The sequence below is a fragment of the Parambassis ranga genome, chromosome 16 (assembly GCF_900634625.1).
Source record: "Parambassis ranga chromosome 16, fParRan2.1, whole genome shotgun sequence".
NCBI lineage: Eukaryota > Metazoa > Chordata > Actinopteri > Ambassidae > Parambassis > Parambassis ranga.
This window is the reverse complement of record NC_041036.1, coordinates 13875082-13890112: the sequence shown is the minus strand read 5'-3', so window position 1 is coordinate 13890112 and position 15031 is coordinate 13875082. Positions and strand designations below refer to the sequence as shown.

The window sequence follows — 15031 nt, the reverse complement described above, 5'->3', positions numbered from 1 at the left end:
TTATTTTTGTAAACGTGTTCTCTGTGGCCTGGTCTCTGGCCAGCCTACATGTGACATCCATGAAACGTGTTTTCTCCCAGACCTCCAATGATGCAGGACACCATACTGCTCTATCAGTTGTTAACAGCCATGTGTTGCACTGATAATGACGACAGCAGATGTGTATGCTTACTTTCCAGGAAGTATGCTTACTTTCAATGCAATGTAACAACATATAGCAATGTGTTGATCTTAACTTCCCATTCACAGCCTTCTGTTGTGAGGCTTTTAACTCTGCAGGGGGAAAACACACTAGTCTTTATGGTGAGAATCTCCAATTTACAAAACACAATTTGTTACTGTGCACATTTCAAAGCAGGCCCAGTCTTTCCCTGACTATCTGGATTCTCGAGAGCAGTAAAGACGTAGTCTGCAAAGTTGTGTTTATCAGTGTCAGATGAGAGAAGTGAGTGATGAAAAGAGATAGAGAGCTGAGATGACAGATGTTTGACGGAGGGACAGCGGGAGGAGGTGCACATGTGAAATGTAAAAGGACAGAAGATGCAACACACAGGGAAACACACAACGCAAGAATGGGCGAAACTCCAATACAGCTTGAGGTAAGATTTGAAAAACAAAAACAGTTGGCTGTTGTTCTTGTGGGGATGTTGTTTACTGTGTTCACAGCTTGTTTTAGTTGCTGAAAACTGGTTTTGAAGTGATTGCATGCGGTCTGCAGCCTTTGTAAGACAGCCAGTACCAAAAGGTTTTACAAACCATCATCTTTTCTGTTCTGACTGTTTCTGAAGCATGACTGCTATGATTGAAACTAATTAAAGGTTACATATCATGTGGCAGCTTCTGATTGATTATTGATCTTTACATTACACAAGAGAGCAGGGGCAGCCTTCCCACTGATTGTAATACTGAGAAAATGACCTACTTTTCCAGACAGATATTGAGAAACCTATAATGGCTGTGTTCAGCTGTAGATAAATAGGATAAAACAGAGATGTGGATACAGGGAAAATTCTGGGACTTCAAAAATCACAGTTGAGGTTTTTGGAGGCATTGTTGGCCCAGTGGTCTAAATTTCTTTAAATACGCTAATTTGCATTAACACTGTTTGTTGTTGTGTCTGATAAAGGGTGATGCTTCTATCATGCCTGATGTATGATTATAAAGCCTGCTGTTCTGTGTTTTAAGCCACTATTTGTACACTATTTGTGCTGTATTGATGAGGCTAGAGCTGAAACTATTAGCTGATTTATCAGCAAGCAGACAACCAGAAAATTGATTAGCAACTTGATTGTTTGGCTTGTTTTCATTCCAGATTCTTTGTTGTCTTATCCAATGTCTTTGTTCACATATTTTATAGACATTTATAGACCAATAAGAAAAAACATTGCAAAAAAATGCAGATCAATTCATAATAAATAATTATTAACTAAAATAAATTGTGGTCGTACCAGTTATCTATCCATCTTTTTGGATATGTGGTCTGGGCTTGTATTTGGCCCATAAAAAAATATGCATGTTGTGTGGTTCAATATATCTACATTACTGGTCTTACTAATTGTTTTTGAGTGCTCCCTGCCACATCATGATGGCTAATGTAGTAGCAAGTAAAGACTAATAATGGTTGAGCAGCCACTTATATTTTTGTCTCTCTTACTACCTTCCAGCTTCAGCTATCAGTCAAGCCATTGTCACAGCCAGAATCTGACAGAGGCCTTCATCCTCCCCCTCTGCTTCAGCTGCCACACCCAACCGAAGATCCCCCACAGGTCCAGCAACAGATTCAGCTCCAGCCTGAGCAACAACAACAGCAGCAACTGTCAGAGTCTAACTCCGAGCACCAAGCCAAACCTGTGTGGATAAAACATCGACGATTGCTTCTCCTTCTTTTGGGGATCTCCTTTTGTGCTGCAATGATAGGACTGTTTTACTATATGCATCACAATCTCTACACTAAGACCAACAACCATACAGGCCCTGGTAGGCCTTCAGAGAAATGCAATGAATCATTGTGATTATATGACTTGAGTTTTGCCATCTAACTCTTCTCTCACTCTTTCCTGTAGTCACCCCATGCCTTTCCCCTGCCTGTCAGTGGGCCTCAGCCCGTCTGTCCTCATCTGCTGATCCATTCACACAGCCCTGTGATTATTTCTTGTTCACATGTGAATCAGACAGACTTACGCTGGACGGCGGGGGGAGACTAAGAGGTCAGGGCATCCCTGGACATCCACAAAATCGAATGGAAAAGTCTACATCGCCAGAGAGGAGAGGAAAAAATGAAGAGAAGGGGGGAGAGAGAGAGGATAAAACTATGAACAGAAAAGCTCTGCTGCTGCAGAATCTAAGAGGGACTTTAGGTAAGAGTCTGTCTGTAGCGTACATTGTACTGACTTTAGAAGCAGCACTACTGTGTGAATAAAATTGTGTACTAACTGTGTATCTCTGTGTATGTCAGAAACAAACAACAGGCCGGATGGTTCAGCAGTGCAGAAGGCTAAAAGATTTTACCGCTCCTGTTTGGACACAAGATCCTTAGACACCCCTGGAGCAGAGCCCTTCCTTACACTCATCCAGAAAGTATGACAATAGTATAACCTTCTTACTTTAAGTAAATGTGTTATCATGTGCACATCTCAGGTAACACATCCAGTTTTAACATGGGTGAATAATGCATCTGACTATTTGGTTTGGGTTGCAAAGGGGTAAAAATGTTAGCACTTCCACTTCACAACTGGTTCAAATAGGGCTAGGGAGTTTCTGTGAGGAGTATCACAGCTTCTCTGGCTGGTTCCAGCTGCTAAAATGTATATATTGTAAATCTGGGCATTGGACTACTGCCTCTTCTGTTTATCATGTTATTTACTTGTGTCGTCTCTGTATGCAGCTGGGAGGCTGGGCAGTATCAGGTCACTGGAATAAGACTAATTTCAACTCCACCCTGGGCTTGCTAATGAGAGACTACGCTACTTTTCCGTTCTTCAACCTCTATGTGGGCAAAGACCCAAATGAAACAGCCACGGGCAAATCCAAAAGATATATACAGGTCAGTATGCAGTGGGGTAAATTAACCGAGAGAGCCACCATAATAAAGTAGATCTTGTTTTATTGCTTTAATTCATGTACCGTCTTTGTCAACAGATTGATCAACCAGATCTTTTAATCCCAATTCAGTGGAACAGCAAGACACAAAAGTCTGAAGCTAAAACTGAGGTTGATGATACCTGTAAATTCATAAAATATATTTGAAACGGTGCAGTAACATTCATGCCTCTGCCTGATGTATGTCTCCTTTTATCCAGACTCTACGTCCGTTTTTGGCCTCATGTCAGAGGTACCTGGCTCTGCTGGGAGCCCTGCCGGGCAGCAGCATGATCCATGTTGGCACATTCATCTCCTTATCCTCTGAGCTGGCTGTAGCAGCTTCACCTCTGCAACATCGCCTCACAAAAGGACAGCTCCATCAGCGCATGACTATCAAAGAACTACAGGTACAAGGGAATGTTAATGACTTAATCAGGCATCTATACACATATACTGTACATCACATTATTCTGCTACATACGTTAAACTTTATATTTACACTTCTTTGTGTCGATGTTCTCAGAGGCAGGCCCCTGCAGTGGATTGGTTGGGTTGTTTGCAGGCTGCTTTCCATCCACTGGCCCTCAGCGAAGACGATCACGTCCTTCTGCATAACCTACCCTACATAGTGCAAATGTCCCGCATCATTAACAAATGGCTGAACAAGCATGAACTAAGCACCAGGTACTGTAAAGTGACACAGAAGAATTGCTTCCATCTGCTTATCTCCTTTTTGACTCTTTTTTTTTTTTGCTGTGTCATTTGATTCCACTCAGCGGCCCCCTTCACACTTTCATGTTCCTAAATCTGCTGCACACCCTGATGCCTGCCATGGACTCCAGATTTTCACAAACAGCAAAGAATTTTTCGGTGGCGTTGGGAAACACTGACAGGGTTAGTCACTGTGAAACTGTATTTGACAACAACAGACTGTTTGTCTGTAAATTGCTTTGCTCACTGTGGGACTCCTCACCAGGAAGCTCCTCGCTGGAAACACTGTGTGCTGGAAACAGAGAGAGGATTCGACTCCGTGCTCACACACCTTCTCAGTGAAAGGATAGCACACAGAGAGGTGAGCAGAAACCTCATGGCTGTTAATGTGTTAGAAGGCATTCAATACACTGAAACTAAGGGCCCTTATTAAGTGTATTAAAGATTTTTTTGCTCAACAGGCAGAGGAGATTATCCAAAACATCTTTTCATCCATCAAGTCCAAACTACATGAGCTCAAGTGGACAGAACAGACATCTTTTGACCTTGTCATGAAAAAGGTTAATATCAATTAAGAGTAGTTCTCTTCTTTATTACAAATATCCATTTTTGGCAATTTAACTTGAGTTTTTCTGTCTTTCTGCAGGTTCAGTCTTTAGTGCCAAGACTATGGACTACAACAGAGATCTCTAGTGAAGCTGAGCTTGACCTGCTTTTTTCAAAGGTACATTCAAGTCACCAGATGACTGACCTTCGATAAACTTAATTTGAAATCTGGACTGTGATTAAACCTTTATGTTCAAAGGATAAAACCAAAATGAATCATAACTTTCTTAATGCATCCTTGAAACAAGTGCTGACACATCTCTAATAAATGTGAAAATTGTGACATATAAAATCATATATTGCAAGCATTTAATGGAAGAATCCTTAAATGGATGCTGCTGTGATCAGATTTGGGGCATATGAAGGAAGACTGATAGGTTTGTGGGCTAAGACAGACATGTCAACTTCAGAAACCTAATGGACTTCATCATAGTTTATAACACATTATATACAACAACATTTATGGCCCCCAGAAAATCGCCCAACAGCAGTAATAGGGTGGGTGGTGCACAAATCCACAGTCTGGATGGCCACCATCACCACTGTGGGGTGGAGAAATGTCCTGGTGGAAGAGTTCCCCAGCCTGATCACTCAAGAGTTGATCTGCATATAATTAAGAGATGCATAACAATCTTCATCTACCTTATATCACTGATTTGTCAGTCAGCCCCCTGAACATGGACAAAGAAGGTTTTCTGTCTCTGACTATACAACCTTAATGATTTCAGGTGACAGTCAGTGCAAATAGCTACTTCTCTAACTACATCCAGCTACTGTCCCTGTGGCAGAAAAGACGTAGTAAACTGCTGATTGAGCAGACCGAGGATGCTGATATGTAAGTCTTAAACATATTGTTGACAGATTCTATACTTGCCTTGAGTGTGAATTCATTTTTGACGTGTCCTTCAGTCTGTCTCTTTCACCGTCTCTCCTGGGTAATGAGCTGCTCTTTCCCATGGGAATATTCATCCCTCCTATATTTCATCCGACCTATCCTAGGTAACATGTGCACTGATTAAAGCAGCATTAATTGTTTTCCATATTATTCTGATAACTGAACCTTTGTTGTGAACAGAGCCATGAACTATGGTGCAATGGGTTTCCTACTTGCCAAAGACATCCTCCATCTACTTCTGCCTAAGAGTAAGACGGTTTCACATGCATTCATATTATTACTAGAAAAACTGTCTTCACTCTATTCTCTGCTCTATTTCTGCATTGTCATCTCTGTGTTCTGCTGTAGTTTACTCTCAGAGTGAGACGGTGCATGCTGTGGGGGAATGTGTGTGGGCTCACTACCTGACAGTGACTGAGAGAGCAGGCAGAGGTGGAGCATTTTCGCTCTCAGCAGCTCAGCAGCAGGAGGTGTGGGTGCAGTATTCTGCACTGCAGGTAGCACTGCAGGTGAGGAGCCATCTTTAGCCTTTGGTATCTCTAAGTGTGACAACAATTTTAAGCATAAATGTTCATGTTTACACCCTTAGGCTTACCATCAGAGTCTAAAGCAGCAACCCGTTGACACTTCCATCTCGGGGCTGTCACACACTCGTCTCTTCCTCACGTCTTTTTCACAGGTAATTAATACATTTGATCTTGTTCGTCTTCTTTCCTCTTACATACTAATTGTGTGTGTTGTAATGTAACTTCTCCTTTAGATTAACTGTGACTCTGACCCATTCCGTGAATTCATGCCCATGGAGCCCTCCTTCCTGATCACAGTGATTTGTGCCAAATCTAACCTGTGTTCTACAGGTTTACAATGCTCCATTAAGACTCAGAATTCATTACAAACATGCTGAACAATCTCCTCAAAGGACAAACAGGACTCCATCTACTTAATAATATAATAATATGGGGGATGGGGACATTTTCAAACTGTTGTTATAAAAAAGTTTCTCTAACATAAGTGTTTTTACAGTATGTACATTTTTTGTATTTGCCCTAGATATTGTTGTTATGATTACCTAAATGTTGCATTGATTGCACGAGCTGTATAATACTAATTTAAATTTCAATATATGTGGAAAAAATATTTTAAACAGCACAATAACAAATAATATTATATACGTGTCCCCCGCCCCACCTTCTCCCTCACCCCTTCATTTTATAATGCCTGATGACTAAATGGATTTTAAATAAAGTTCATGTCATACGTATAGTCCTAGATCAGCAATAAAACATATCAACATAAAAACACAAACAAAAACATAGCAACATAAAAATTCTTATTTTTTTTTAAATGTCACAAACAGCAAGGTGAAAGTCTGGACATTTAGGTCTGATAAATAATGAGCTTCTGCTGAGTTTCAACATTTTATATTTCACTTAAAATCCAAAATAGGATAGCCACAAACATGCGGACAGGCCTCACAGAGGGGTGCACCGGAAAGTTTTACAATGGACCTTAAACAACAAAACATATGAAGCTGATAAAACAAACAGAAAGACTGTTAAATACTCGAACTAGGAAAGGCCTCAGAAAAGCAGGAGCCAAGCGGTTAGGCCGGCTACTGAAATGAGCCATCCAGGACCAGGTGGAGCCGGCCGAGGAGCCCGTTTCTCTGCTAAGTGAGTACAACACACACACACACACACATAGAGCCACAGTTAAAAACGTATGAAAAACATTATTATTTAAATGTTGAGTAATCATTCTACAACATCTAAATTTACCAATCTGTAAATAAAAGAAACTAAAACACAGATGTCTTTAGCCTAATGGCAACTATGATGACAAATGACCTTTGTCATAGATAACTAAATGTGTTTAATCAGACAGGTAATGGTTTACATTAAGTCCTTGAGGTCCTTGAAGTGAGAAAATGATTCTTGTCCCAATCTTCATCTTCGTTGATCTTTCAGAAACTCCTATTTGCCTTTCCAAGCATCAGATTAAAACCAGGACTCACCGTGCAAACATGTAGCCATTCCTGAAGTTTCCAGCTCATCCTTAGTGTGGTTTCACAGTGCAAACACAGAGGTGGCATCTCCATGGCAGAGCTCAAGCAGACACTGGCAGCTGAAGGCTACGATGTCACCAAGAACAGCAGGCAGGTGAATGTGGCAACCCAAATGTTGGTTAACAGTGAGACACTCTACAAACTACAAGAGGTTCATCATTCAGACTCATTAAGGTACATCTGGTAAACTGATTTAATGATAATGTTAATGCGCAACTAAATCTAAACACAACTGTTGCTTTGATGCTGAGATGCTGTTATAAATTTACTGATATATACAAGTCAAAAACATCTGGTTTGCTTTGTACAAGGAACACGATTTCTAACAACGCATTATGTGTTTTTTATACCTTTATGTTCCACAAAAAAGACAGCTACAAGACAAGTAAGAACAATCAGTGTGAAACCTCAGAAACCAAAAGGGGAACTGAAGCAAAACACAGGCAGCAACCAGAAATACAGCCAAAAGACCAGGGAAGCTGCAGAAAGGAGCCAGACTGACTCACAACACAAGAGGACGAGCACACAAACAACACGCAGGACTCGGAAAACAGCAACCAAATCAAATATTGAAAGAAATAAGACATCCAACAATAAAAGGAAAGCACCGAAGCCAGCTGGTAAGAAACACAGACCTGCAACAAAGAGCCACACGAAGACTCAAAGAACTTGTCAACCAAAACAAACTCGACAGCCAAATAAATCCACACCCAAAACCCGCAGACAGACACTTCCTAAAACAAGACCAGTATTTAGACAGCAACGCCGAGATGCCAGGAGAAATTCATTTGTACCAAGAACAGTAATAAACTGAATTAGACACCTGAAACTTTATTTTACCTTTTGATGCATCAGCACAACACGCATTTTTGCGTGAATTAGTTCTTAAAAAACAAAATAGGTCCTTTACTTGTCCATTTTAATGTAACTGTAATAACATTATTGTACATATAGAGGAAACAGTGGGTACACAATCCAATGTATATTCCACATGGCAGCCAAACACCATCATAAAAGTATACACACATAGAACAGTGTAGTACAGGAACATGTCTCATTACTGGACATTTGGTCCAGTGTTTCTAGTCCATTGATTCTACTGTTTCTCCAGTTGGTATTACCAGTTCATTATCCATCACAGGACGCCCCACACCTCCTCAAAAGCAGAGCACATCTTGGCACAGGTCAATGCTGCTGACAGGGGGTAGTTACTGATGGACACCATCTTCTCTGTGTAGTCAACATTAACCTAATAAAGACAAGAGCCCTATGTAACACAAATACAGTATTTTACACTGTAACATACACCATTTAAAACCATCTCTTACCGCTCCGTGAGCAAATGCTCCAATCACCACTGCAGCAGGTCCCTCTGGAACCAACGTCCGCGGGCACACAGCTTCTCCTGCTGAGAAGGAGGTGCAAATGCGAGGGCAGCCGGGAGGCAGGTGGTCAGACACTGGATTTTTAATCATCCTTAGCAGCTTCTGAGGACCATCAGCTGCCCTGACACTCAGCTTGTGCAGCAGCTGAACTAAATAAGAAAGAACGAGAGAAGAACAACTTTTTCTGTCAATGCAAATGTGTAATGTGCATACAGAACAGACAATATTTTTAAAAAAGTTTACCCATAAGGCCACAGAAGCGTGGGAAGGTTCTTGGAATGCGGGTCTGTGGATTGATCTCTATCAATGCATTTTTTTCTGTGTGGATGTAAACCTGCAACAGGCCTGCTCTATTCAGAGGACTGTCCATCAGCATGAGAAGACACTGCAAATAAGGAAAAGCTTATTTATTTGTTTGTTTGTTTGTTTCATTATAGGAGTTGTAGCCAATTCTGTGTGGTCTGTCCACTGGGTCCACAGACCAAATCCTTCCAATTCATTCTTGTAATCCAGACCACCTACTCAGTGGATCCTGTGATCAGTCTGTGATCCCCTGAAGGTGGACCAATGTGTTTTGTTTTCAGTTTATCTCCCCTTCTTTATTCTAACTTGTTTGGTGATCAAGATCACAAGAACTAATTGGAAAGACAGTGTTCAGTGGACTTTCTGCATAGACAACAAATCTTTTTGTGAAATTTCCCAGTTTGGACTTAATAAAGTATTTCTGTCTTTTTTACCTGATGTGTGATATCTGGTCTTATATGTCCGGGATCTCTTCCACTTTTAACTATCATATTTTTGTGTTGATCGCAGTTTAACAACTCGAATGTTTTCCCAACCTGGAAGATATGAAACAACCCAACAACATTAATTTACTGACGATAAAGAAACTTTAAAAACTATAGTGATCGCACTTGTACACAAAATATGCAGGGTCTGCATCACAACAACACACAACTCTAGCGCCTTACCTTCACTGTTTCTAACGATGCTCCTTCCAAAATAACGACCAGTCTCCTTTCTGCCATGCGGTCGTGCAAGCTGCGGAGATGTTTTGCTGGTTTTGGTTCATATTCGTCCAAATGTTCAAGACCACGCTTTTTGCCATTAGAAGCCGCCATGATGCCTTCTTGGATAGTCGCAGATTGTGTACGTCACGGTAAGTATATTTGTTTGCATATATATTATTAGTCAATATTTACTTTTTTTTAAATAATACTAATTGTCTTTTGGATTTAAGCGATAAAATTGTAACGTGTTATCAATTAAAAATGAAAAATGTGTCTCTTCAAGAGTCTTTCCTGGTGCACGAGCTCCACAACCACCGTTCCACCCACGTCACTTTTGTGCGTCGGATGTTCAGCTACAACGTGTTGAAGGAAATTTCACGTGTGGACATTTTCTTCGTACATCGTACACTTAGCAAACAGACGTTGGACTAAAAAACCGTCAGGTTTGTTGTTGAGTCTTCGAAGAATAATTCTAAAAGTTTGCTTTTTTCTTAAACACGTGCCTGAAACCACATTAACCTAGTAGAGGCAGGTGTAAATGTGTAAATTATTTTGCAACTCTGATTGTGTAAGTGTAACTGCATGTGTCTTATACCCTAATATTTGGGTAGTTGTACCTTTAACTGTTAATAACAAGCGAATGATACACGAAACAAGGTGATATGTTGTTGACTTCACGTTTTGAACACATCCTTCTGTTTTCAGGTTGTCCGTGTAGCTTAGAGCCATGGGTCGAAAGTTGGATCCCACCAAACAAGTGAAGAGGGGACCTGGTAAAAAGGCCCGCAAGCAGCAGGGAGCAGAGACAGAGTTGGCCAAGTTTATCTCTATTGGTAATTATTGTGTTATATATTTCTATCAGCCTTTGTAAACTCTTTCTGTACACTGTTTGAATATAGTAAGTAAGTTTTACTCAATCTTGCTAAATCTTGTTGGTTGTTTAATCATGGCTTATGCTTTTTCTTTACAGAGGAAACTGAACCAAAACGTCTATCAAGTAGAGCCAGAAAAAGGCAAGTTGTTGAGTGATTACCGAGCAGGAAATAACGTTTGTATTCCTGTAGTTTGCTTATTTATATTGCTTATTTATATTTTAATTTTTCAGAGCTGTAAAGAGAGTCCAGAAGTCAAAAAAGTCTGAAGATGTGACAGAGGAGCAGCCCAAGAAAGGTAACCACTGCAGTCTCAGTCAGTGCGGTAAACACGCTTTAATACAGATATTAACAATTAGCATTTGTGCTGTGTTCTTTAAAGATTGTTTTATGCAAGGGACACTCTTGCTCTTGATGCTCCTCATAAACAATATGCTTTACCAGATTACCAAAAAAGTGAAGACAAAGCAGAGTGTAAGAAACCAGTGATATACTTCAAACAAGACATTCATGCTTCACATTGGTTTATTTGGCTCTGTAACAATAACACATTTTGTAGGTGATGCAGATAAAAGAAATACTCAGCTCATGGGATTATTACCTTTTTTTACAACAAATTATAAAACGTATGTCTGCCATGTCTGTGTCTTTCTCTCTCTCCAAAGGGTTCACAGATGAGAACAGTAAATGGTTGAAACTAGCAAAAAGGAAGCGCAAAATTGATGAACCAGAAAATGAAGATGACAGTGATGAATACTGGGAGGAAGATGAAGATTTTGCAGAAGAAGAAGAGGAGGAGGAGCAGAAGCTGGGAAAGAAGGGAGGAAAAGACCAAGGAAATAAGGCTGCAAAATTAGGAGAGACAAAAGTGGAACAGGAGGAGGATGATGACGATGACGATGAAGATGAGGATGGTGAAGGTGATGATGATGATGATGATGAGGATGATGATGAAGAAATGGTTGATGACTATGGAACACTTGATGATGGCAGTGGTGATGAAGTAGCTGAAGAAGACAGTGATGGAGAGGAGGTATGTGAAAAGGTTTTCATTGTCAACCAGCACTAAACACATTTGCCTTTTTTTAAATCCTCAACTTTACTCTTAATGTGTTTAGAATTGTACTACTTGGAGTTGCAAAAAAAATCATAATGTTTTTTACAAAATGTCCGGCTGGGTGAAGGATACCTCTAAGGTACGAGTAATTTAGTGTTGCTTTCCTTGTTTTTTGTTTTATTTAGCTTCTTCCCATTGAACGAGCTGCTAAGAAACAGAAAAAACTGAAAGAATCCTTGGCCTCAGAGAGTGATGACGACGATGATGATGAGGAGGAACATAGTGATGACGAAGATGATGAAGAGCAGCAGGGATCAGATGGAGACATGGATGAGGAAGATGCATTACAAAGCAACATAGATGATGCAGATAAATTTAGGCTCCCTGGGGCAGAGGAGGCTGAGAAGGAGGGTAAGGGCTGAAGCAAAGGTGTAAACACCTATACATTTTGTTACTCTGAAAACAGTCAAATCTTGTATTGTCTTTGTTTTTAGGTATCCTGCCTCTAGACCTGAAGACAGTCCATCAACGAATCAAGGACAACATTGACGTCCTTGGTAATTTCGCAGAAAAAAGGGAGCTGGGGAAAGATAGAGGAGAATACATCTCTCTTCTGAAGAAAGATCTCTGTACCTATTACAGCTACAACACCTTTCTCATTGAGAAATTAATGGACCTCTTCCCTCTCTCAGAGGTATGTTTTTTTTTTTTTTTCATTTTGTGTCCAAAAGGCCACCTCTTTATCATTATTATACTTTAACCAGGTAGTAGTTGTCAAGGTTTAAAGAAAATAATTATACAACTGCTTGAGAACAACTTTGTTTTTGTTTGGTTTATAGCTGGTTGATTTTCTTGAGGCCAATGAAATTCACAGGCCTGTCACTATTCGGACAAACACCCTGAAAACGAGGAGGCGGGATCTTGCACAGGTAAGGGCTTGAACTTAATATATAGGTTAAAATAATTAAAACTACATTTAAAGGAGACTACATATGTGTAAAAGAAAACACACTTCTAAATACACCTGCTTATGTGTTTACTTGTTTAGGCTTTGATCAATAGAGGAGTGAATCTTGATCCACTGGGGAAATGGTCCAAAGTGGGTTTGGTTATCTATGACTCCTCTGTACCTGTAGGTAAGTTTCAGAAATAAACACTCCAGCTTAAGCCACTGGATCGTACCTATCGGAGCCACAAGAGCTTTAACTGTAATTATCCACTTCACATTTTCAAACAGGTGCAACCCCAGAGTACCTGGCTGGTCACTACATGCTGCAAGGGGCCTCCAGCTTTTTACCAGTTATGGCACTGGCTCCACAAGAGGGAGAGTTAGTGTTGGACATGAGCTCAGCTCCAGGAGGCAAGACCACCTATATTGGTAAGAAGTACCACTCTTACATTATGTGTAATGGAGGTGTTTAGGAACTGTAATCTGTTAGGCAAAGTTATATTGAAGGTCTTTTTAAAAAAAAAAATCCTCAGCTCAGCTAATGAGGAACACTGGAGTAATAGTGGCTAACGATGCCAATGCTGAAAGACTGAAGAGTGTGGTGGGAAACATCCACCGTCTGGGCGTCACCAACACTGTGGTCAGCAACTATGATGGCAGGCAGTTCCCCAAGGTAACATGAAATGTCTGTGTAGTTTACATTAATTACAGGGTACAGTATATGCTGTGAACTAACTCTGACATTTTGCTTAAAGGTGATGGGTGGTTTTGATAGAGTGCTGCTCGATGCCCCATGCTCAGGAACAGGAGTCATTGCTAAAGATCCAGCTGTGAAGACTAGCAAGGTAATATACAATCTTTTGTGTTTACACAGATTCTTGTATGTGTATTCATGAATATGTTGACACTGATTTTTTTTCTTGTCTCTCTCTTGTTTCCTGATAGAGTGAGAAAGATATCCTGCTTTCTGCTCACTTGCAGAAGGAACTGATTCTGTCCGCTATTGACTCTGTCAATGCAGAGTCCCCTTCAGGAGGATATCTGATCTACTGCACATGCTCTATAATGGTATTTTAAGTGCATGTCGGATACATTCTTTTTGTGTGTATGCTCTATATGTTTGCAGCTAGTGATTGACTTATATTCCACCAGGTGGAGGAGAATGAATGGGTGGTAGACTATGCTTTAAAGAAAAGGAACGTCAAATTAGTTCCCACAGGACTTGACTTTGGAAAGGAAGGCTTTACCAGGTACAAAGGTGTTTTCACAAAATATTTGTTATTGAAAGGCAAATACTCATCAATTTATTTTCCTAGGTTCAAAGAACGGAGATTTCATCCTTCTCTTAAACTGTCACGTCGATTTTATCCCCATTCCCACAATATGGATGGATTTTTTGTGGCCAAGCTGAAGAAGTTCTCCAATGTAATCCCAACTGCACCCACAGATAAAGGTAGCATCTTTTCTTATAACTACACAACAACATGGGTTATAATATTTACTGTTATTCATTAACTATCTTTATCCATTTTGTTACTACTGTAGAAGAAGACAATGTAGAGGATCCTGAGGCGACTGTAGTTGCAGACTCTCTTGAGGAGAAAACGTCCGTAAGTGACAAGACAAAGACCGTCCCTGGTAAGACCAGTGGCTTAAAGCAAAAACCTGAAGCCAATGGAGCAGCCATCAAGAAAATGACAAACACCAAATCAAAAGGCAAAAAGAACATATCCACTGGACCAAAAAAGGCAAAGGTTGCCAAGCTGGATGGAGAGACTGTGAAGAAGGCAGGTGCAAAGAAGCCTGCTGGAAAGACAGCTGAGGAGAGTAAACCATTAAAAGCTGACAAACAGGAAGGAAGCCGGTTTGAGAAAAAACAGGCCAAAAAGAGGAAAACGCCCACGAACGCAAAAAACAGAATGGGAAAGAATAAATTCAACAAGTTGAAGCACATGTTGCAAACACAAGGAAAGAAGTGATGGTGTGGACAGTGTGTAAACATACACCACTACATAAGAAGTGATTAGAGCTTTGTTTCAGAGTTAGTTTCATCTTTCCATCAAATGAGTCTTCACGCTTGTGTGCTCTGTTGTCTATTCAGAGCAGTGTGCATGTGTCTGTATGTGTATATGTGATTGTAACAAGGTTATGTGCACATGGCTGGACTCTACAAGTCTCTCCTTAAAGTTTGGTCCTCTCTCACTATGTTTTTATTTGACTTATTTTACAGAATATTCATTATCTTTTTTGTTTTTTATTTGTTTGATTAATTATACAGTAGGAGAACTTGAATAAATCTGTAAGAAAAAATAAAATCTTATCAGAGATCAGATGCTTTAATGACTTCTTTTTTTGTTCACTTACCAGTATCTTTCTTGTCATACATGAAATGAGGGGCTG

General features: G+C 40.2%; 3 protein-coding genes and 1 long non-coding RNA gene across 5 annotated transcripts; 3 read left to right on the top strand and 1 right to left on the bottom strand.

Annotated features, from left to right (window-relative positions):
- The first annotated feature begins 270 nt into the window (after positions 1-270).
- On the top strand, positions 271-6572 carry kel (Kell metallo-endopeptidase (Kell blood group)). Its single transcript, XM_028424405.1, has 18 exons — positions 271-599; positions 1665-1977; positions 2064-2357; positions 2456-2577; positions 2885-3043; positions 3139-3210; positions 3300-3488; positions 3605-3765; positions 3858-3975; positions 4058-4153; positions 4254-4352; positions 4439-4516; positions 5127-5233; positions 5308-5397; positions 5474-5541; positions 5642-5802; positions 5883-5972; positions 6054-6572. The coding sequence occupies exons 1-18, from the start codon at positions 483-485 to the stop codon at positions 6195-6197; spliced, it is 2478 nt and encodes an 825-aa protein (XP_028280206.1). The 5' UTR covers positions 271-482; the 3' UTR covers positions 6198-6572.
- A 41-nt stretch (positions 6573-6613) lies between these two features.
- LOC114447959 (uncharacterized) lies at positions 6614-8193 on the top strand. Of its 2 annotated transcripts, none has more exons than XR_003671875.1 (3): positions 6614-6966; positions 7261-7532; positions 7729-8193. It is a non-coding gene; the product is annotated as an uncharacterized LOC114447959 (long non-coding RNA). The 2 variants fall into 2 exon arrangements; XR_003671874.1 differs by having other exon boundaries at positions 7261-7541.
- emg1 (EMG1 N1-specific pseudouridine methyltransferase) lies at positions 8170-9909 on the bottom strand. The gene is made up of 5 exons (XM_028424504.1): positions 9715-9909; positions 9481-9582; positions 8987-9128; positions 8687-8892; positions 8170-8607 (listed from the first exon to the last, which is right to left on the bottom strand). Exons 1-5 carry the CDS (start codon positions 9862-9864, stop codon positions 8494-8496), a joined length of 714 nt encoding a protein of 237 aa, XP_028280305.1. The 5' UTR covers positions 9865-9909; the 3' UTR covers positions 8170-8493.
- Positions 9910-10075: 166 nt separating this feature from the next.
- Positions 10076-14961, top strand: nop2 (NOP2 nucleolar protein homolog (yeast)). Its single transcript, XM_028424407.1, has 16 exons — positions 10076-10196; positions 10459-10586; positions 10724-10766; positions 10859-10923; positions 11291-11658; positions 11868-12093; positions 12177-12376; positions 12522-12611; positions 12731-12818; positions 12920-13060; positions 13165-13304; positions 13387-13476; positions 13577-13699; positions 13784-13881; positions 13948-14084; positions 14177-14961. The coding sequence occupies exons 2-16, from the start codon at positions 10481-10483 to the stop codon at positions 14608-14610; spliced, it is 2349 nt and encodes a 782-aa protein (XP_028280208.1). The 5' UTR covers positions 10076-10196; positions 10459-10480; the 3' UTR covers positions 14611-14961.
- Positions 14962-15031: the final 70 nt, after the last annotated feature.